The 21,117-nt window shown below is 48.3% G+C and overlaps 2 protein-coding genes across 8 annotated transcripts in view; one reads left to right on the plus strand and one right to left on the minus strand.

Annotated features, from left to right (window-relative positions):
• Nucleotides 1-17,160, minus strand: part of UBN1 (ubinuclein 1) — a 38,585-nt gene extending 21,425 nt beyond the window's left edge. For 2 of the 3 annotated variants that reach the window (XM_030798771.1, XM_030798770.1), the window contains exons 1-7: nt 16,434-16,886; nt 11,237-11,524; nt 6,362-6,448; nt 5,771-5,866; nt 5,283-5,417; nt 4,470-4,573; nt 3,336-3,774 (exon numbers count right to left, since the gene is read on the minus strand). In XM_030798771.1, coding sequence (XP_030654631.1) covers nt 3,336-3,774; nt 4,470-4,573; nt 5,283-5,417; nt 5,771-5,866; nt 6,362-6,448; nt 11,237-11,485 — 1,110 coding nt within the window. In that variant the 5' untranslated portion in view covers nt 11,486-11,524; nt 16,434-16,886. Of the gene's footprint in view, nt 1-3,335; nt 3,775-4,469; nt 4,574-5,282; nt 5,418-5,770; nt 5,867-6,361; nt 6,449-11,236; nt 11,525-16,433 lie in introns of all 3 variants that reach the window. The other variant, XM_030798772.1, reaches the window with a different exon arrangement.
• Nucleotides 17,161-17,258: 98 nt separating this feature from the next.
• The window catches only part of GLYR1 (glyoxylate reductase 1 homolog), a 47,966-nt gene continuing 44,107 nt past the window's right edge, over nt 17,259-21,117 (plus strand). For 3 of the 5 annotated variants that reach the window (XR_004026781.1, XM_003269239.4, XM_030798773.1), the window contains exons 1-3: nt 17,259-17,413; nt 18,436-18,472; nt 19,495-19,574. Coding sequence is in view for 4 of the 5 variants with exons in the window: in XM_003269239.4 (XP_003269287.2) it covers nt 17,271-17,413; nt 18,436-18,472; nt 19,495-19,574 (260 nt within the window). In the remaining variant the exon portion in view is untranslated. The remainder of the gene's footprint in view (nt 17,414-18,435; nt 18,473-19,494; nt 19,575-21,117) is intronic. The other 2 variants (XM_030798774.1, XM_030798775.1) reach the window with 1 other exon arrangement.

Here is a 21,117-nt window from a genome sequence, read left to right on the forward strand (position 1 = left end):
GCCACCCACCGTCTGGGAAGTGAGGAGCGCCTCTGCCCGGCCACCCACCGTCGGGAAGTGAGGAGCGCCTCTGCCCGGCCACCCACCGTCTGGGAAGTGAGGAGCGCCTCTGCCCGGCCACCCACCGTCTGGGAAGTGAGGAGCGCCTCTGCCCGGCCACCCGTCTGGGAAGTGAGGAGCGCCTCTGCCCGGCCGCCCCGTCAGGGAAGTGAGGAGCGCCTCTGCCCGGCCACCCACCGTCTGGGAAGTGAGGAGCGCCTCTGCCCGGCCACCCACCGTCTGGGAAGTGAGGAGCGCCTCTGCCCGGCCACCCCGTCTGGGAAGTGAGGAGCGCCTCTGCCCGGCCGCCCCGTCTGGGAAGTGAGGAGCGCCTCTGCCCGGCCACCTATCGTCTGGGAGGTGAGGAGCGCCTCTGCCCGGCCGCCCCGTCCGGGAGAAGTGAGGAGCGCCTCTGTCTGCCCGGCCGCCCGTCCGGGAAGAAGTGAGGAGCGCCTCTGCCCGGCCGCCCGTCCGGGAAGAAGTGAGGAGCGCCTCTGCCCGGCCGCCCCGTCCGGGAAGAAGTGAGGAGCGCCTCTGCCCGGCCGCGGGGGGGGGGGGGGGGGGGGGGGGGGGGGGGGGGGGGGGGGGGGGGGGGGGGGGGGGGCCCCGTCTGGGAAGTGAGGAGCGCCTCTGCCCGGCCCCCCGTCTGGGAAGTGAGGAGCGCCTCTGCCCGGCCACCCGTCTGGGAAGTGAGGAGCGCCTCTGCCCGGCCCCCCGTCGGGGGGAGCGCCCGCCCCCCCGTCTGGGAAGTGAGGAGCGCCTCTGCCCGGCCACCCACCGTCTGGGAAGTGAGGAGCGCCTCTGCCCGGCCACCCCGTCTGGGAAGTGAGGAGCGCCTCTGCCCGGCCGCCCCGTCTGGGAAGTGAGGAGCGCCTCTGCCCGGCCACCTATCGTCTGGGAGGTGAGGAGCGCCTCTGCCCGGCCGCCCCGTCCGGGAAGAAGTGAGGAGCGCCTCTGCCCGGCCGCCCCGTCCGGGAAGAAGTGAGGAGCGCCTCTGCCCGGCCGCCCGTCGGGAGAAGTGAGGAGCGCCTCTGCCCGGCCGCCCCGTCCGGGAAGAAGTGAGGAGCGCCTCTGCCCGGCCGCCCCGTCCGGGAAGAAGTGAGGAGCGCCTCTGCCCGGCCGCCCCGTCTCGGAAGTGAGGAGCGCCTCGGCCCGGCCGCCCCGTCTCGGAAGTGAGAGCGCCTCTGCCCGGCCGCCCCGTCTGGGAAGTGAGGAGCACCTCTGCCCGGCCACCCATCGTCTGGGAAGTGAGGAGCGCCTCTGCCCGGCCACCCATTGTCTGGGAAGTGAGGGGCGCCTCTGCCCGGCCACCTATCGTCTGGGAAGAAGTGAGGAGCGCCTCTGCCCGGCCGCCCCGTGTCTGGGAAGAAGTGAGGAGCGCCTCTGCCCGGCCGCTCCGTCTGGGAGGTCTACAATGGAGGCCAGAAGCAATGTGGGGGCTGGACGTGGTGGCTCACGCCTGTGGTCCCGGCACTCTGGGGGGCGAGGCGGGTTGATCACTTCGGGCTAGGAGTTCGAGACCAGTCTGGCCAACTTGGCGAAACATGAAAAATACAACAGACAAACCAACCAACCAACTCAGTGACAACAAAACAGGTCTACCCTGGAGTCATACTCTAATTTTTTTATTTTCCTCCCTTTCTGATCCTTTATCCCACTTTCTTTTTCTTCCTCTTCCTTCTCCCTCTTCTTTGTCAAATAGAGGATTGAGTTATTATCACTGATCCACATAAAGTCCCTCTCTACCTTATTTTAACTCCCACCCCCCATTTCTATTCCCCGACTTCCCATGTGTAACCTTCCTAATATGTTTGATATGCATCTTTTTGTTTGTATGTATTTTTAGAAAATGTTTATTGTTTTTGTGTGCAAAAAAAAATTAATAAAAAAACAACAACAACAAAAAAAAAAAGATAAATTTTCTCTGGCAAGAAGCAGAAGCAATGCAGTGGAAGTGCACGTCAGAAAGTGTGGGCAGATTTAATTCTGTGTTTGAAGATGAAGGGGACAACATGACAGGAAATAGAGGTGACTGAGAGAGGCTCCCATCTGACAGTCATCGAGGAAATAGTGACTGCTGTCCTCAGTCCTACAACCATAAGGAACTGATTTCTGCCAAAAACCGAAATGAGAGTTAAAACATTCTACCCCAGAGTCTCCTGATAAAGCCTAGGCTGGCCAGCACTTTGGTTTTGGCTCTGACACCCAGAACTTCTGACCTATAGACTGTGAGATAATAAATTTGTGTTGTTTTAAGAAAAAAAAAAAAAAAGGTAAATGATATTACAACCAATGATCCATGCCTAGTTTACAGTTAGAAATACGTTACTTGAACAGACAATTCTCAGTGCTTAGGGATCAATTCCTAATCACTGGAGTAAAACAGCAAGAGCTGCTACATCCTAAAGATGGTAATGGTGGTTGGTTTGTTTTTTAACGGAATCTTGCTCTGTGGCCCAGGCTAGAGTACATTGGTGCAATCTCCACTCACCACAACCTCCACCTCCTGGGTTCAAGCGATTCTGCTGCCTCAGCCTCCCAAGTAGCCGGGATTACAGTACGCGCCACCATGCCCAGCTAATTTTTTGTATTTTTAGTAGAAACGGGGTTTCACCATGTCGGCCAGGCTGGTCTCGAACTCCTGACCTCAGGTGATCCGCCCACCTCGGCCTCCCAAAGTGCTGGGATTACAGGCGTGAGCCACTGCACCCCGCCGATGGTGGGTTTTAATGGGACATGGACAGCATTTAAAATTAAGCTGCTTTTCATTCATCACATTTGAGGCATTGCTGTAATCACTACCTAACACTGAATACACAATGCAAGGGAGTGACTGAAACCTAGTGGCAACGAAGCATATACTCTATGTGTAACTTATATGTTTGCAAACTTTTGTGAATTTGCAAAACCTTCACAAGAATTCTAAGATGAATCTCTGCCTCAGCTGCCTGCTGCCAACATCATCCGTCTATCACATGAAAGAAAAGATGCCGTGTGGAAAACAAACTGACAGAAAACAGAGAGAACAATCTGACAGAAAACAGAAAGAGAACAATCTCCCCGGAAGAAAGCAAATTTTCCAGAAAAGAAGAAACCAAGAAAGGCCTAAAATGATGCTTGATGGGCAAGGCTTACACTGTTTTCTCCCTCAGGATGAGAAGAGGGTTTGGAAAAAGCTGACATCTTAACTGCCAACTCACTAAGGGTTTCTCTGGGCGAGCTTCACGCAGTGCAGAACCAATGGCAATCTGCCCAAACTGCTTCCAGGAAAGCCCAGCCACACTGTGTCACCATACCTGAGCCAGCTCCTTAACGCGCTTCTCCAGCGGTGCTGGCAGGCCTTCGGGGAGAGAAGCGGGCTGCCTGAATTCCTGGTCCAATCCCACCCCAAGGGAATCACTTCCATCATCCATATCACGGAAGGGGCTTCCTTCTGGAGACTCACTGAGCAGATGCTCCAAGTCCAAATCCGTCAGCGAGTCCATGGCAGTGGCCGCCTGGAGCAAGTCGTTGTCCGAAGTAGAGCCAAAGAGTGAGAGCAAGGGGTCAGAGGCACCCTCCAGTTCCCGCAGGCCCTGAGCTTCCGCTGATGGGACTGCAACAGGCTTATGCTCCTCCTCCCTTTTCTTCTGAGCCTCTTTCTCTTTCTGAAATTTCTTTAGCATCTCTTTAACGCTTAAAGCCCCAGAATATTTCTTCTTCTTCTTCTCCTTACTGGCATTGAGGGCTGTGAAGCTGCAAGCAAGAGGGAAAATGGTCACTCAGACTATAGGACACCTCCAAAGGGAACTCCAAAGGCCTTCACCCCTGCTCCCAGGGCCATGGTCTCCAGAAGAACCTGTCACAGTCCACCCTGTCATTCCTCCTCCCTCCTCTTGGCATATGGAGCTCGTTCTTGCTGAGACCAAAGCTTGAGAGTTAATACAGGTTAGCAACACAGTGTCACGTATGCTAAATTTCCGACGGGTTTTTAGAAACCACTGCCAGGCTGAAATAAAAGGTTGCAAAAAGGGGCGGGGAGAGCAAGAAAAGTATTTAGAGGGAGAAAGCAGGAGCAGCAGAGAACAGCAGCAACTTGAAGAGCAGCTGGGGTGAGACCAAGTGAGAAGAAGGAAGCATGACCATAGACAACAAGGGAAAACAGCGGAGACAGAAGGAGAACTGGGGCAGAGATGAGCACCCCGGAGAACAAGAAACATCAGCAGTCACACAGTGACAAGAATAGCTGCCAACACTGACAGTGGAACTATCTGACACACAGAGAGGTGAGCGTCTATGCCCAGAATGGCACTGCGGGAGGCGTGCGGGAGGACAGGAAGGCCAGGCCCTGCTGCCTCTTCCGAAGCTGTGGGGAGGAGGTGAGTCAGCTCCCAGTTGTCCTGCCCTAACAGTTCAGGCTTTATCCTAGCAAAGAAGCTGCTGCCTCTCACCCGGCTTTGGAAAACTTGGACTTTTTCGATTTCTTCTCCTTGTCATAAGTGTCATCTTTTTTCTTCTTCTTTATCTTCTCACCACCTTCCTTCAACTTCCGCTTCTGAGAATTAAAGACAAGGCACAGTTACACGGCTCCCTAACTCAGGGAGCAAGTGCACTACACGGCACTGGCCTTGCTCCGCCCGGGACACATCCTGAGACCTGTCTCATTTCCTTCATGAACAAAAGCTCTCAGATCAGTCCCTGGACCACAAACCCACAGCAGTCCCACCGACGGTGTCTCCTGGAAACACCCAGGGCTGAGACAACAGTAACCATTCTGGAGCCTGAAACCTTTCTAGTTTGAAAGTTACAAGTGGGCCCTACCTCTCATTTTAAACACATAGGCAGTGGTAGACAGGTTTTTTAAACACACTGATCCTAAGGCTGACTGGTTTCCAGCGGGATGGCAGCCCTGGGAACTGAAGTCCTCTACATGTCCACAGGTGAGGGTCAGCAAGGGTGGTACACATTCCCTCATTCCACACCCTTCCCACCCTGAGGCCACCTCCAGAAACGACCCCTGCTGAGCCTGCTGGGATGTCATGTGACGTGGACATGATGACCAAGTGCTGAACAGAGCCCCCACAGGCACGTGTCCTCATCAGGGCACACACATGTAAGAGGCGAGCCATCGACCTGGCACGGCTCTGCCTTTCCACCATCCTCCTGAGCCGGCCAAGCGCCATGTATTCTGGCAAGTCACCTACTGATCTGATAGGGTCACGTCTAAAAGCATTTCTGAAATCCAAAAGCAAGCACATTCTAACCTTTGGAGATTTCTTCTTCTTTTCTTTAATGAAGTCATCCTCAGACTCTGATGCTTGTCTAAACTGCAGAGTTCCCGAGTTAATGTAAAATCCTCCATACTTCGTAGTCAAAGAAGCAGGAACAAGCTCATCATACTGAAGAGGGGAAACAAACTGTCAGCTCCAAGTTCTGCTGCAGTCCGAAGGTGCAAAGTGGGTCTTGAGAGAGATGTGACTGTGTTCCTCTGCCACTTCCAAGAGTATGCTAAAACATCCTCTGGTCATGAATGTCTGAGCTACAAGGTGTTTTGGACAGATCTGGTCATCATTTTCTGAAGAGGGAACTAAGGCCCGGATCAAGAACGTCATTTCGTCTCTCATCAGCGCTGCTACTGCCTCATGCTGGGAAGACGGCACGCCCGCTCTGACCCCACCCCCAGCTTCCTGGTCAGTATCAGGAGCAGCTACGGTGCAGTGGGTCTGACATGGCATTTTCAGTAACTACTTACCGCCTCAGAGTTATCGATGAAGGAATCAGATTCATCATAACCATACCCCATATCGATCAAGTCCTGTATTCGGTCTTTTCTACGTTTCTTTCCACCCTAAAATGTGAAAGCAATAGATTACATGCTTTTTGATAAACACACGGAATTAACTGTGGCCTTGAACTTCATCGGCTATGACTCAAAGAGGTAATGCACTAACTAGAATGGTCACTCTCTCACATACACACAAACCCCAAAACCTCCTTTCCTGAAAAACTTTTAACATAGAACATATTTGTACCTGTATAAAATGTCCTAGGACAGAAAAATGAACTAAATCGCTTCTTACGCTTTGTACCAAAATATTTCTTCTAAGGCGACCACAGGCCCTTCTCGGTTATTTGTCCAGTTAGCTCTTCACACTAGCTCTGCCATGCCCCTTTTCTGTACCTTAATGCGTTAGGTTTAATAACTGCTTCTATTCTCTCCATGCTTAATGCTTACTTCCAGATCAGTGTTTATTACATGATAATCCAGTAAAGGAATACAGTAATGTGTGGAAACCTCTCCCACCCAATGAGGTTGTTTTGTTACTCAAGAGAGAAATCTTACGTATTTTTCTTCAAATTTCCGGGCAAGGGCCTCTACTTTATGCCTTTCCTTTTCTTCATCATTGAAAGGATCTGACAGATCTTTCTTCTGTAAAGAGATCGTTCAACAAAAAATAAGTCACAAAATATTCCCATGTTCTTATTCATAGAAACTTCACTGATTACTCAATACCTATATAAAAACAATGTTTTTCAGAAAAGGGCAAGGTAGAAAACATGCTACCATCTCACCAATGTTTATCTTAATTAAGAAAGTAAAATTTCCCTTAACGTAGGTTAATAAAACTTGATTGAATGCCTACAGTCATCCACCACAGCATGAGGGGCTGCAGGACTCAAGACAGCAAAGGGCCTTTAGAAGGAGATGCTCAGTCACTACACAACCACGTTCAATAAAGTGGACTTCCTTCGTAACTCTAAAATTTTCTTCAGGCATTTAAAAACATTCCAAGAAAGAGTCCACTGACTTCCAAAATAGTCAATGGCTCAAAAACGTGAAAATCCCACTGAATGTGGTGCAAGTTCTCGAGAGCCGTTCTGCCATACTGTTTAGAAAGGTCTGAATTTGCACTTCTCTCGGTGCTACCAAAGTTAAACTCAGGCTTCCAAGGCTTATTTCCATTTTATAAGCTTATTCTTTTCTCATCAAGCAAATTTTCCACAGATAAGCCTTAAGCTTTGTGACCAAGGAATCTAAAAAAAAATTTTTTTTTTTTTTTTTTTTGAGATAAGAGTCTCTGTCAATCAGGCTGCAGTGCAGTGGCACAATCATGACTCACTGTAGCCTCAACCTCCCCAGGCTCAGGTGAGCCTCCTGCCTCAGCCTCCTGAATAGCTGGGACTACGGGCATGCAACACTATGCCTAGCTAACTTTTTTTTTTTTTTTTTTTTTTAAGTTTTTTGTATAGATAGGGTTTCATCATGTTGCCCAGGCTGGTCTCAAGCTCCTGGGCTCAAATGATCTGCCCATCTCAGCCTCCCAAAGTACTGGGATTACAGGTGAGAGCCACCACACCCAGCCAGGAGCCAGGAATCCTAATTTTAATAAGACTCCTGTACCAAGTATGTTTAAGACTTCAAGGTAGACAGAAAACACTAAAGATTGTATGCCTATTTCAAACAAACTTTCTTATCTCACCCTCCCATCTCTGCCTATTGAAATACCACCTGCAAAGGATCAGTTAAATGATTTGTGGTGTACACATACAATGGGATATTATAGAGCATACATCTAATGATCATACCACAAATGGGGAGTCTTTCAAACATGCTTATCTGGATCTTCTAATTTTTCTACAACGATCGCATATAACTTGAGTGGTTATGTAACTATAAGAAATCTGTAAGAAAACTGAGCAGCACTGGATTCCATGGAACGCTTTGCCAACAGCAGTCTTCCAATAACTACTATTTCCTGACTGTATGATGGAAGGTCCAGCACTGTCCCAACACTAATTAGGATATAAGCTGTCTTCTTTCTAAGACCTCCAGGGCCTGTGTCGTACCAGACTTAAACAATGACCATATTGTAATTTCTGTTACCTCTGGTGGTACCATTCTATTAAAACATCTATAGGATGTTAGTTTTGAGGTTAGTACAGTGTTTTCTCTACCTTTCTATAGTCCTCTGGGTCTAGTACAGTGCCTTCGCACTATTAAGAAATGTACACTAAAAGAACTGCTGCACAAATGTGTCCGATTTTATTGTACTTTTAACACTGCAGAGTAGACCCACGACGATTTAGGAGTTCTGAACCCGAAGTCCAGGACTGAATCCTCTGAATTGGATCCAAAATTCTCTGTGTATCCTCCATGCATTTTTCTGCAGTGGAGAAGGGCATTTGTAGTCCCCAAAAAGGTGAAATCAGAGCACTGGAGTTCTAATTTCAGTTGACCTACTGATTTGGCTTGAACCTACGAATAAACACATTAACCAACCCCTGCTACTGTCTCTTCCTCTAAAGGAAGAAGATACCATTTCCCTGAAACAGGAATTATAAAGGGATTTTGAAATTACTTTTTCTCATCCTGCCCAGTGGCCTTCATCCAACAGGCTGACCCTTGGTACAGACTCAATGGCCTCCATTCTGGCAATCAGGCAATCAGATCTCAATCAAGGAAACACTTTTCCTTTTTTGGTTTGGTGTTTTTTGGTGGGGGGAGATGGAGTCTCGCCATCACCTAGGCTGGAGTACAGTGGCATGATCCCAGCTCACTGCAATCTCTGCCTCCTGGGTTCAAGCAATTATCCTCTCTCAGCCTACTGAGTAGCTGGGATTACATGCAGGCACTACCACACCTGGCTAATTTTTGTATTTTTAGTAGAGATGGGTTTTTGCCATGTTGGCCAGGCTGGTCTCAAACTCCTGACCTCAAGTGATCCGCCCGCCTCGGCCACCCAAAGTGCTGGGATTACAGGCACGAGTCACTGCACCAGGCCTTCCAGCCTTTTTTTTTTTTTTTTTTTTTTTTTTTGAGATAGGGTCTTGCTTTCATACAGTGTGGTGGTGTGATCATGGCTCACTGCAACCTTGACCTCCCAGGCTCAAGCAATCCTCCCACCTCAGCTTTCTGAGTAGCTGGAACTTCAGGCATGCACCATCACGCCCAGCTAATTTCTGTATTATTTTACAGAGATGGAGTTTCACTGTTGCCCAGGCTAGTCTTGAACTCCCATGGTCAAGTGATCCTCATGTCTCGGACTCCCAAAGTGCTGGGATTACAGGTGTGAGCCACTATGCCAGGCCAAGAAAACACATTTTTTTAATCTCAGGAAAAAAAGATTAATCCTTCTAAGCAAAAATACCCTCCCAACAGCACACCTGTGAATAAGACCGACTGATCACTTGGCACTGAGCCATATTGCTAGAAACTTCACAACATGATTTCATTCTCATTCCACACTCAGACAACTGTGAGCCAATTACCAGCCTCATCTCCACTTCACTAAGAGCCACTCTAGAGACCAGAATGCTGCGAGTGTGGGGCCCACTTACCTTTTCCTCAGAGCCTAGCACAGTGCAAAGGTAGACATAGGTGCTTAAAAATGCTTTTCACGGGCCAGGCGCCATGGCTCACGCCTGTAATCCCAGCACTTTGGGAGGCAGAGACGGGCGGATCACGAGGTCAGGAGATCGAGACCATCCTGGCTAACACGGTGACACCCCGTCTCTACTACAAATACAAAAAATTAACCAGGCGTGGTGGCGGGCGCCTACAGTCCCAGCTACTCGGGAGGCTGAGGCAGGAAAACAGCATGAACCCGGGAGGCAGAGCTTGCAGTGAGCCGAGATTGCACCACTGCACTCCAGCCTGGGCGACAGAGCAAGACTCCGTCTCAAAAAAAAGCTTTTCAGCTAGGTGGTACTTAAATACCATACAATTCCATCTACATAAAATACAAAAATACGGCCAGGTGCGGTGACTCACACCTGTAATCCTAACACTTTGGGAGGCGGAGGTGGGTGGATCGCTTGAGGTCAGGAGTTCGAGACCAGCGTGGCCAACATGGTGAAACCCCATCTCTATTAAAAATACAAAAAAAAAAAAAAAATTAGCCAGGCGTGGTGGCTGGCACCTGTAACCCTAGCTACTTAGGAAGCTGAGGCAGGAGAAACACTTGAACCTGGGAGGCGGAAGTTGCAGTGAGCCAAGATTGCACCACCACACTCCAGCCTGGGTGACAGAGTAAAGACTTGGTTTCAAAAAAAAACAAAAAAAAGAGAGGCCAAGCGCTGTGGCTCATGCTTGTAATCCCAGCACTTTGAGAGGCCAAGGTGGGTGGATCACAAGGTCAGGAGATTGAGACCATCCTGACTAACACATTGAAACATTTTCTCTACTAAAAGTACAAAAAATTAGCCGGGCATGGTGACAGACTCCTGTAGTCCCAGCTACTCAGGAGGCTGAGGCAGGAGAACGGCGTGAACCCGGGAGGCAGAGGTTGCAGTGAGACAAAATGGCGCCACTGCACTCCAGCCTGGGTGACAGAGTAAGACTCTGCCTTAAAAAAAAAAAAAACCCACAAATCTAAGCAGATCTAAGCTGTTAGAAATCAGGGCAGTGGTTGCCCATGAGTATTGAGGTAGTCTTCCGGCAGGGCAGGAGGGTTTCTGGGGTCCTGATAAATATATTTTGTGACCTATGTGCAGGTTACATGGGTGTACTGAGTTCATGAAAATCCATCAAGTTGTGGCTAGGTGCAGTGGCTCATGTTTGTAAGCCCAGCACTTTGGGAGGCCAAGGCAGGCAGATCACTTGAGGCCAGGAGTTTGAGACCAGCCTGGCCAATATAGTGAAACGCCATCTCTACTAAAAATACAGAAATTAGCTGGGTGTGGTGGCATGCACCTGTAGTCCCAAGTACTCAGGAAGTTGAGGCAGGAGAATCACTTGAACTTGGGAGGCGGAGGTTACAGTGAGCCGAGATCGCCCCATTGTACTCCAGCCTGGACGACAGGGCGAGATTCGGTCTCAAAAATAAATAAATAAATTAAAAGCAGTCTACGTGTTTTTTTGTCTGCCCCTATACTAGGTAGACAGCAAGATTCTCTTGGAAGAGGAAAATGTCCGGCATGAAATTCTAACGCTGGAACTGTCAGGGACTGGTTTCATTTACACATAACATTTATAACCTTGGCAGAGAAAAATGTATTGTTTTTACAGTTTATGTTAATTAGTTATAATTCAAAGTGGCCTCTCCCTTTGCGCACAGAGATAAGAGAAGCAAATCTTGTGCTTGCCTTGAGTGAGTGACAGGATCTTGGGGCAGCCAAAACCTCAGTAAGTCTTGCTTCCCCACTACGGAAGCCCCACATGCACGCTCTGACCCCTGTGTGTTAAACCTGCAGCGCCTTTGGGAACAAAGGGGGGTACCTTATCTCCAGGCTGAAGGCCTTTTACCTTCCCTCGGATATTCTTCACCAGCTCTGGGTAGAAGAACTCTGGGCAGCGTTTGTGATCTGGTTCAAAGAGGGTGAGTGTAATCCGAACAGCTGCTGCGGCCGGCTCACAGTCCTGATGCTGTTCTCCTCCCCCAGCCTCCTCCTTCCGGGACTTCTTCAAAAACGCAGGATTCAGGGAACCTGGGAGAGAGGTGAACTGGACCCTGTGGGGCTCCGACATGGCTACCAACAAGTCTTAGCGGGTGTCACTGCATGGCTTCTGTTAACATTGAAAAGAAGAGCCAGGTCAAACGAAGATGATAAAATAGTTTACCTGTCTAATTAAAGAGATTTAAGTTTAAGAGAATTTCACTGTCAAGAAAACTCCATTGTCATATATTGCCATTTATTGTTTTTCTCTGCTTATTCATCCTAAGATTTTTTTCATAATCATTCAGAGATAGTCACTGCTTAGCATACTTCCAGTCTTTTTTCCTATGCATCTGTATCCTAGATCCTTGACCTTAAAGAACCCATGCTGACAGAGCCTTAGACCTCCAAATTGTAAAGACTACTAAAATATTAATTATTTTCCATTTAATTTGTCTAACACTTATTTTTTCTGCCTGAGAATAATCTTTAAGACCTCTTTATTTTCATCACCAGCAGTTTCCTATCATTGAGAGCCAATCTTCACAATGACAAAGCTTTTATCAGCTGAACAAAAGATACTGCCTACCCCCAGTAGTAAAGAATCAGTGACTCAGGAGGGTGTGGCTAGGCTCACTTCCTAACAAAGTTACATACTCCTGCCCTGTGCACCACTCTCACACCCAAACATTGGCCTTGGCAAAATAACAAATTATGACATGCCAAAGACCTTCAAAATCACTTGGGAATGGTCCAAATAGATTTTGAATACAGAATTCCAAATGTTCACAGAATATGGATATGCTAATACATGCCATACATGTTTTCTGCTTACTTCATATATAATTTTGTATCCTGCTTTTTAAAAGAGTTCATATTCTAGTGTGAACTTTCTACCATACCAATAAATAAAGATATTCATTGCAGCCTTGTTTATACAAGAAAAATGATGGAAGCAACCAAAATGACAATCAAATGACAATCAGGGAATGGTTGAAAAAATTGTGACTTTCTTACTGACTTGTAAGGGCTCTTGATATTATACATAAATTATTACATATTATAGATATACGACACCTGTCATATCTCTTATAAGTGGTTCTTCTTGTTTTGTTATTTGCTGTTTAATGTTGCTTAGAGTGAGGTATGATGAAAGAAATGTTAACTTTTTTTTTTGAGCTAGGGTCTCGCTGTTATTTCCAGGCTAGAGAGCAGTGGCCCAATCACAACCACTTCAGCCTCAACCTCCCAGGCTCAAGCAAACCTCTCATCACTTCAACCTCTCGAGTAGCTGGGACTACAGGTATATCCCACCACGTCTGGCTAATTTTTTCTATTTTTTGTAGAGATGCTGACCCACTATGTTGCCCAAGCTGGTCTTAAGCTCGCAACCTCAAGCGACCCTGCTTCCAAGGAAATTATAACTTTGTATGCAGTTAAAACTAGGCTCTTTTCCTTTGAGACTCCTCCCATTTCTTTTATGCGTAGAATGTTCATCTCCAACCAGATCTTACAGAAGAACTTGTGCATATAGGTTTTTTGTTTTTTGAGACAAGGTCTCACTCTGTTGCTCAGGCTGGAATAAAGTGACTCAATCTCAGCTCACTGCAGCCTCAACCTCCCAGGCTGAAGCGATCCTCCTACCTCAGCCTCCCTAGTAGTTGGAACTACAGGCGTGTTAATTTTTGTATTTTTTGTAGGGACGTTGTTTTGCCATGTTGCCCAGACTGGTTTTGAACTCCTGCTGGGATTACAGGTGTGAGCCACTGAGCCCAGCCTATATAGTCATTTATTAACCCCAGATGAATTTGCTATGCTATAAAGTATGAGGAGAGGCTGTAACTTGGTTTCTTCCAGCATCAATCACTAAACGATCCTTCCTTCCTCTGCTGATTTGGCATTATATTGCAAAGCAACATCACAGGTATCTAAGGCCTGTTTCTAAAGTCCATCTGTCATATTAATACAGTATTTAGAGATTCTTTAACCAGTATTGCACTGCTTTGTAAAGTTTTATACTTTGATATTGCGAACTTAAAGCTCATGTTTATTATCCTTCTTTATAAATAATACTTTGCCATTCCAGCCTATGTATTATTTTGGCAGGTTTCAAAAAAACTCACTGTATTTTGGTTGTAAATGAATCACAAATGTCAGTTAATTCAGGAAAATTAGCATATATTGTATATATCCACATACATGTAGACGTATTTATATATATCCAATATTCATTTGTCAAATTATAAATATAAAATCAACTTATAACATCAGATAAGGGAACAAAATATCTACAAATGAACAGTCAAAATAATTCTAATCAGGCAGCCAAACGATTAGCAGTATAACAGGTTGGCACTGCAAAAGACCGTCTCCCAACATGTACTAAGATGTTAAAGGACATTTCCCTAAAAGAAATCTCCAAGGCCCTCAGGATATTTGTGATGCGCTGGGTTGTGGAAATAAATCCCAGCGGAAGGCTTACAGATTCCCCCACTGATAGAACCGGAACAGTCTCACTGTAAGAAGGGAATCAGCAAGTTAACCAATGGATGTAGGAAGGTCATCCTGGAAGTGGCAACCAGGTCCCACTTTCCCTGTCCAGGCACTAAACACATAACCTTATCTCAGTCCAAGTCTGAGAGACTGCAGCTTCAATCCTAGATGGCAAAACTGCTCCTTTCAGTTGCTTAAGTGACTCTCCAAGCCCCAAAAGGTAAAAAATAGGACTACAGGATAAAGTGAGTCAAATCTGTAGTCTATTAACACTTAGATTTGGGGTTTTTTTTTTTTTTTTTTTTTGAGACGGAGTCTCGCTCTGTCGCCCAGGCTGGAGTGCAGTGGCGCGCTCTCGGCTCACTGCAAGCTCCGCCTCCCGGGTTCACGCCATTCTCCTGCCTCAGCCTCTCCGAGTAGCTGGGACTACAGGCGCCCGCCACTACGCCCGGCTAATTTTTTTGTATTTTTAGTAGAGATGGGGTTTCACCGTGGTCTCGATCTCCTGACCTCGTGATCCGCCCGCCTCGGCCTCCCAAAGTGCTGGGATTACAAGCGTGAGCCACCGCGCCCGGCCTGTTTTATAATCACTATAATGTTCTGCTGTTACTAAGCCATTTGAAACATTTAAGAGAATCCAATATATTAAACAATGGTATGCTAGACTTACAACCGTAATTCAAAATGCTTAAGAAAATATAATTAAGTTCAAACATGTTTGAATGTTTAAAAAAATGACTTACATTTACCTGTTTATTAGACTTACGAGAGTTGCCTAAGTCCCTGGAAAGATTTTAGTTTTTTTTTTGTGTGTGTGAGACAGTTGCCTCACTCCAGTTGCCCAGGCTGGAGTGCAGTGGCACCAGGAGAGCTCACTGCAGCCTCAACTTCCCGGACCCAGCACTTTGGGAGGCTAAGGCAGGATGATCGCTGGAGCCTAGGAGTTTAAGACCAGCCTGGACAACATGATGAGACTTCGTCTGTACAAAAAGTTTTTAACAAATTAGCCAGGTATGGTGGCACACCCCTGTAGTCTTGGCTACTAAGGAGGCTGAGGTGGAAGGATGGCTTGAGCCTGGGAAGGTCCAGGCTGCAATGAGCCATGATCCTGCCACTGCACTCCAGCCTGGGCGACTTGTGAAACTCTGCCTCAAAAAAAAAAAAGAAAAGAAAAAAGAAAAAAACAAAGACCCCCCCCCCTTTAAAAACCTCAGTTAGTGTTACTGAGAAAATACTAGCCTTCCTTGTCCCTTGGTTATCCTCAGGAATTTTATATGTTTTCTTACTGTATATATATATATATATATATATATCCTTCTAAACATTGTATTTTCAAACTGGTTATTGATGAAACAGAAAAACTAAATTGTGTATTCCAACTTACAATGAGTAGCCTTCCTGAATTCTTATTTTAATGGCTTTTTTGTTTTTTTCAAAATAGGCAGACCTACCATCCACGGAAATGAGAATTCTGTCTTCCCTTTTCCAAAAATTGCATTTCTTATTTTTGTTTCCTGTCTTACTGCACTAGCTAGAACTTTCAGGTTTTAGGCAATATACTCTTATTGTCTAATAGTGGTAGAAACGTACCATGTTTATGATGTTAAGGGGAATGCCTCTAGGTTTTGGTGCAATGTTCGAGATTTTTTTTTTCTTCTTTTTTTGGCAGGGGGGACGAGTCTCGCTCGCTCTATCGCCTGGCTGGAACGCAGTGACATCATCTCGGCTCACTGCAACCTCCACTTCCCGGGTTAAGCGATTCTCCTGCCTCAGCCTCCCAGGTAGCTGGGACTACAGGCATGTGCCATCACGCCCGGCTAATTTTGTATTTTTAGTAGAGATGGGGTTTGACCGTGTTGGCCAGGCTGGTGTCGAACTCCTGATCTCAGGTGGTCCGCCCGCCTCGGCATCCCAAAATGCTGGGATTACAGCCACCATGCCCGGCCAAGATTTATGTTTTTAATTAAAATATCCTTCGATTCCTCACAAATTCAGTATTTTTAAACAGGAACATACGTTAAATTTTTATCAAATTATTCCCTCGTGTCTTAAACATGCTTTAAAGATCACTTCGTCTTAAAAATACACACGCAGTAAATGACAGTCCGTGCAGCTAATTCTTGGTACATCAGGGAAACTGATCTCCCAAGAAAAATCAGGCTGCGGGACGACCCAGTACGCTAAACACCGACTTGCAACCAAAACCTCTAACCACCACAATGCCTTGGGGAAAAGCGTGTGGACCCGCCACCTTTTCCAGCAGGCAGTCACTCAACAAGAGCCCGACACCAAGTCTAAGCCAGTCCTTGACACTGTGGAGTCTGTGATCGGGACTGGGATCTTTTGCAAAATTGTGAGTCTACCTGGTCTGCTGAAGTTTGGGCCGACGCTGTGCTCAACTGCAGTTAACACTTCCCCGTTCATGGTTCAGTTTTAAAGTGCCCAAACTACGCCCGGCATCTGTCTTCCTGTTGTCACAACTTTTTCAAAAGTGCAAAACTACGGCAAGGCTAACGGGAGAGCCCGGACCCGACAACGACACGCACCTTTGTCCCCAGCGCCGACGTGGGCCGCAGACGTCCCCCCGCGGCGGTCCTCATGCCGGTCCCCGGGCGGCGGCGCAGCTAGCGGTCGGCCCCTGAGCCGTGGCTCCCAGCGGGGGGGCGGCCCGCGCCTCGGCCCATGGCCGGGTCCCCGCGCCCAGGGGAGCCTGGTGTGCCGCGCCGCGCGCCCCCCCAGGAGGAAGCGAAGAAATGCCAACTCGACGTCCGCGCAGCCACTCCGGGGACACCAGGGAGTCGGGGGCGCAGCCTCCGGGCGCCCCAGGAGAACTTGCGGCGCGGCACCCCGCGCTCAGACGGCGCCTCCGAAAGCGGCCGTCGGGAGGAGCGCTCCAAAGAACACGGGCGGCGGGAGCGGACGGGCGCGGACACCGGGGCCTTCCGGCCTGCGGCCAAGCAGAGTCGCCGGGCGCGGGAGCCCAGACCCGGCTGAGGCTGAGTTCCAGGCCGCGCCGAGCTCCGTCAGGGCAGCTCACTGGCGCTGCGACGGGGCCGACCAGCGCCTCGGGCTCGGGAATGGCCCCGGGGCCCGCGCCCGACCAACGGCCGTAACGGAAGCGCCGAGAGGGGAGGTGCGCGGAGTCCAAAACCCGGGGACGGGGCGGGCAGCGAGGCCGGCTCCCTCTCGCGCTCAGCCGGCCGCACCGTCGCCGCCGCCGCCTCAGACCGCGGGCGCTTCGTTGTCACGAGCCGAAGGGAGGGGGAAGAAGCCGGGAGTCTCTGCGCTCCGGCGCGCGGAGACCACGGCGCTCGCGTCACGTGCCGCTCGGTCGGCCAATGATCCCCGGCGGGCGCGGTGACGTCAGAGCAGCGGCGTGGCCGATGACAGCCGGCCCCCGTCACGTGGTCAAGCCCACTCCAATGGGCGGCGCCGGGGCGACCCGCTGTTCCCGGCGGCCCGTGCGTCGGTGGTGGTTGGGTGGTAAGATGGCGACTGTGAGTCTGCGGCTCGGCGACTTGGTGTGGTGAGTCCGAGCGGCCGGGCCAACCGAGACGCGCCGGGGAGCTGCCCGCCTGGGCGCGGGGTTCGCTGCCGGCCCCGGAGCTGCCTTTCTATGCGCTCCAGGTCGCGGAGAGAGGGGAAGAGAAGGTGCCGGCGCTTAGGAGCGGCGCCGGGCGGAAGGGGCAGTCCAGTCCCGGGGGACCGAGGCCGAGGGTGGCCACGGCGGGCACTGGCTTTGATCCCCGAGGTCGCCCTGGTGGGGTCTGCACTCGGGGCCCAGATACCGGCGGCCCCTGTGAAGGGAGCCGCCGGTGCCGCGAGGCTTCCGCGGACGACGGGTCCCCGGGGTCTTGCTGGGGCTTCCCAGAAAGGAGAAGCGCCGGGGACCGGACCTGCGAGTCCATCTCGCCGGTGCCATTCGGTCAAAGCCCAGGTTGCGATGCAGCCGACCTGTGCGGGCGGCTCAGCCGGAGGTGTCTAAACCGGACTGCTGGCGTTGCCCCGCGAAGAAACGGCGGGGGGAGCTCTCTTTTACAACCGATGGCTTGGCAGTGACCAGTGCAGGCTTCGGTGCCTCCCGCGGTCTGCTTCTGTGTCCCAGACAACCGCCCGAACCTAGACTGATTGTCGCCGCCTCCCTCGAGCTGCGTAGTTTGTTTCTCCACCCAGAGGAAGGCTTCCATTAGCATTTGTCAAAGCCAGGCAGGTCTCCTGTTGAATTAAACCAGACTTAGGGAGGGAAAGTCTGTGTTTACAGAGGAAGCTGTCCTCCCACCCCCGTCGTTAAGAAGCTCTAGACAAGTGACTTTTGACAGTTGTGTTGTTCTGTATTCCTTCTCAACAGAAGAATGGATATACGTTGTGCACATAAGTATACAATTTTGCATTCTACTTCTGAGGGTCTTGGGCCCAGCTGTGAAAGCTTTTGTTCCGGCATTTGAGGATGCCAGCAGAGATTTAGGAAGATAAATTGCTTATTGAGTGGGTTGAAGGAGATGTACTGGCTTTTCGGGGGCAAGTGTTGACTCTGTGTGTTTTCTCTAGGGGGAAACTCGGCCGATATCCTCCTTGGCCAGGAAAGGTGAGTGTCTTGCTACTAAAGGAAGATATCTGAAGTTGGGTTTGAGGAGGTGGAGAATGTAAGATGCATTCCTCTCAGTTTCTAGTATTGAGTTAAGTTGGGCCCATTCAGATGGCACTTAGAATTTTTTTTCCCCTAGTATCGGTTGTTTTTTAAAAGGCAATGCAGTATACACCAGATCATTAAATCTGCTCTAAACGCTTATTTCTTGATTTAGAGGAGGTTTATGAAGTTTCTTTTTTAACCCCGGAAATAATTCTAATCTGAATTTAGCTTTATGCTTAAATGTAACAAAAGGAGAAGAAAATATAAATTATCCAGGAAGAGAAGTCTAAATGTAGGTTAGTGAAAAGCCAAAGTATTTTTGTCCCAACTAAGTTTAAATCTTCTTTCCATGTTACCATATGTGCTACTCCAGTGCCTCTTTGCAGAAGTTGGCATTCCAGATTTTGCATGAGGTGATCCATCATTGCTTTCCAAATGTTGTGTTTTTATATTCTTGCTTGGAGCCCAGGAAGTGTCTTTAGATGGTCTCTTTGCAATATGGTGTTTTCTGTGCCTCAGTTGTCCTTTGTTTTCACTACGTCCTGTCTCAACCCTTCCTACACAGGAAGTATTTCAAAGAGTGTCCTCTGCATTTTTTCAGTAATGATGGGGTCACATTGGGGCGAGGTGGGGTGGTGGGGGGCAGGGGATGCTGTTGATCTTAGTTTTAACTGCTTGTAAAACAGGGCCACTGCAGTAAAAGGGATATTGTGTCTACTGAGCACTGTGGTACGTGTTAAATATTGGGAACTTCTAGAATATCTACACATTTCCACACATCTCAATAGAAAGATGGGAGATTTAGATAAGTACTAGGCCTTGGGTTCTGTTTTGTATATAAATAAATTTATTTGTAAGTAAATCCTTTTAATTTACTTTTTTCGTACCAACGTAGAACTGTGTAGAGCAATGTGGAGCCACTAGAAAGTGGGCTGCTGTGTTGCCAGCCAACCTTTTTCCCCCCTTTTATCCTCCAGATTGTTAATCCACCAAAGGACTTGAAGAAACCTCGTGGAAAGAAATGTTTCTTTGTGAAATTTTTTGGAACAGAAGATCAGTGAGTAGTACTCACCAGGAGTCTCCCTTCGCCTTTCTTTCTGTGTTACCTGGAGTCTGAGCTGCTTTGAAAATATTCTAAGGATCCTTAGTTCAGTCTTCTCATAATGTATAATACTGGCATCTCATTCTGGCTTCATACTTAAATAAAGGTGCAATTTCTTGCAGAAATTGCCCTAGACAACTGTCTTAGGTCTATAACTAAGTCAGGCAAGAACTAGGTTCATTTACCTTCTAAATATAACAATTACATTGAAATAGTTTTTCACATGTTTCTTTACCCAACTCCAAAGGCAGTTCCTTTTCGTTTTTTTGAGACAGAGACTTACTCTGTCACCCAGGCTGGAGTGCAGAGGCAGTCTCAGTTCTCCACAACCTCTGCCTCCCTGACTCAAGCGGTCCTCTCACCTCAGCCTCCCGAGTAGCTGGGACCACAGGTGTGCACCACCACGCCCAGCTAATTTTTTGTAGAGGGGGTTTTACCATGTTGCCCAGGATGGTCTCGAACTCCTGGACTCAAGCAATCCACCTGCCTTGGCCTCCCAAAGTGCTGGAGTATAGGCGTGAGCCACCGCACCCAGCTGGCAGTTATTTTTATAAAAGCCATGTTCAGTTCTCTTTTAATGCCATATATCATTATGGTTCATGCATGAGGTATACAGTGGAAACTAAAGTTTTATTTATCTTAATAAAAGTAATTGTTCAATCATGTTCTCATTTGTAAAACTAAGTGATTTGCTCTGACGTTATTATAGTAAGTCTTTTTACCAGATCTGTCCTAAGTTGGGGAAACCAGGACCATTAATCTGAGACTCTTTGACCATGTAACATGTCGCAGTGAGGAGAAGAACGTGAAGAACCTGTATTAACTTGAGTTACTAGTGATTTGTTTAGCTTTTTCGTCACTATGTCTAGTTGCTTACCTGGGTCTAGCTAGATGATTTGATTTTTTTTTTTTTTTTTTTTGAGATGGAGTTTCACTCTGTTATCCAGGCTGGAGTGCAGTGGCGTGATCTCAGCTCACTGCAACCTCCACCTCTCGGGTTCGAGTGATCCTGGTGCCTGAGCCTCCCGAGTAGCTGGGACTACAGGCACACACCACCACGCCCAGCTAATTTTTTTATATTTTTAGTAGAGACGGGGTTTCACCATGTTGGCCAGGCTGGTCTCAAACTCCTGACCTCAAGTCATCTGCCCCGCCCCCCACCCCCTCGGCCTCCCAAGGTGCTGGGATTACAGGCGAGAGCCACCATGCCCAGCCAATTTGATTTCTTTAAGTAGTTGTATTTCTATTTATTATTCTTATAGGAAAATACAGCCTTAGATTTGAAAAAAATGTGGCTTCTCTGGTAAATCTAATTCTAATGGTTAAAGTATTTCTTCTTAGAAAGCGATATATTATAAACAGTATTTTTCACTCATCCAGGAGTTTATATGTCAGAGTGCTCTTCCTGGTTTCATGTTTACAGATATACCCAGCCCCAGTTCTCTATCACAAGCCAGCTTAACAGCCTGTGGTGGCAGTATTTCAAGGAGATCGCTGG

This window comes from Nomascus leucogenys, chromosome 18, assembly GCF_006542625.1.
Source record: "Nomascus leucogenys isolate Asia chromosome 18, Asia_NLE_v1, whole genome shotgun sequence".
Taxonomy (NCBI): Eukaryota; Metazoa; Chordata; class Mammalia; order Primates; family Hylobatidae; genus Nomascus; species Nomascus leucogenys.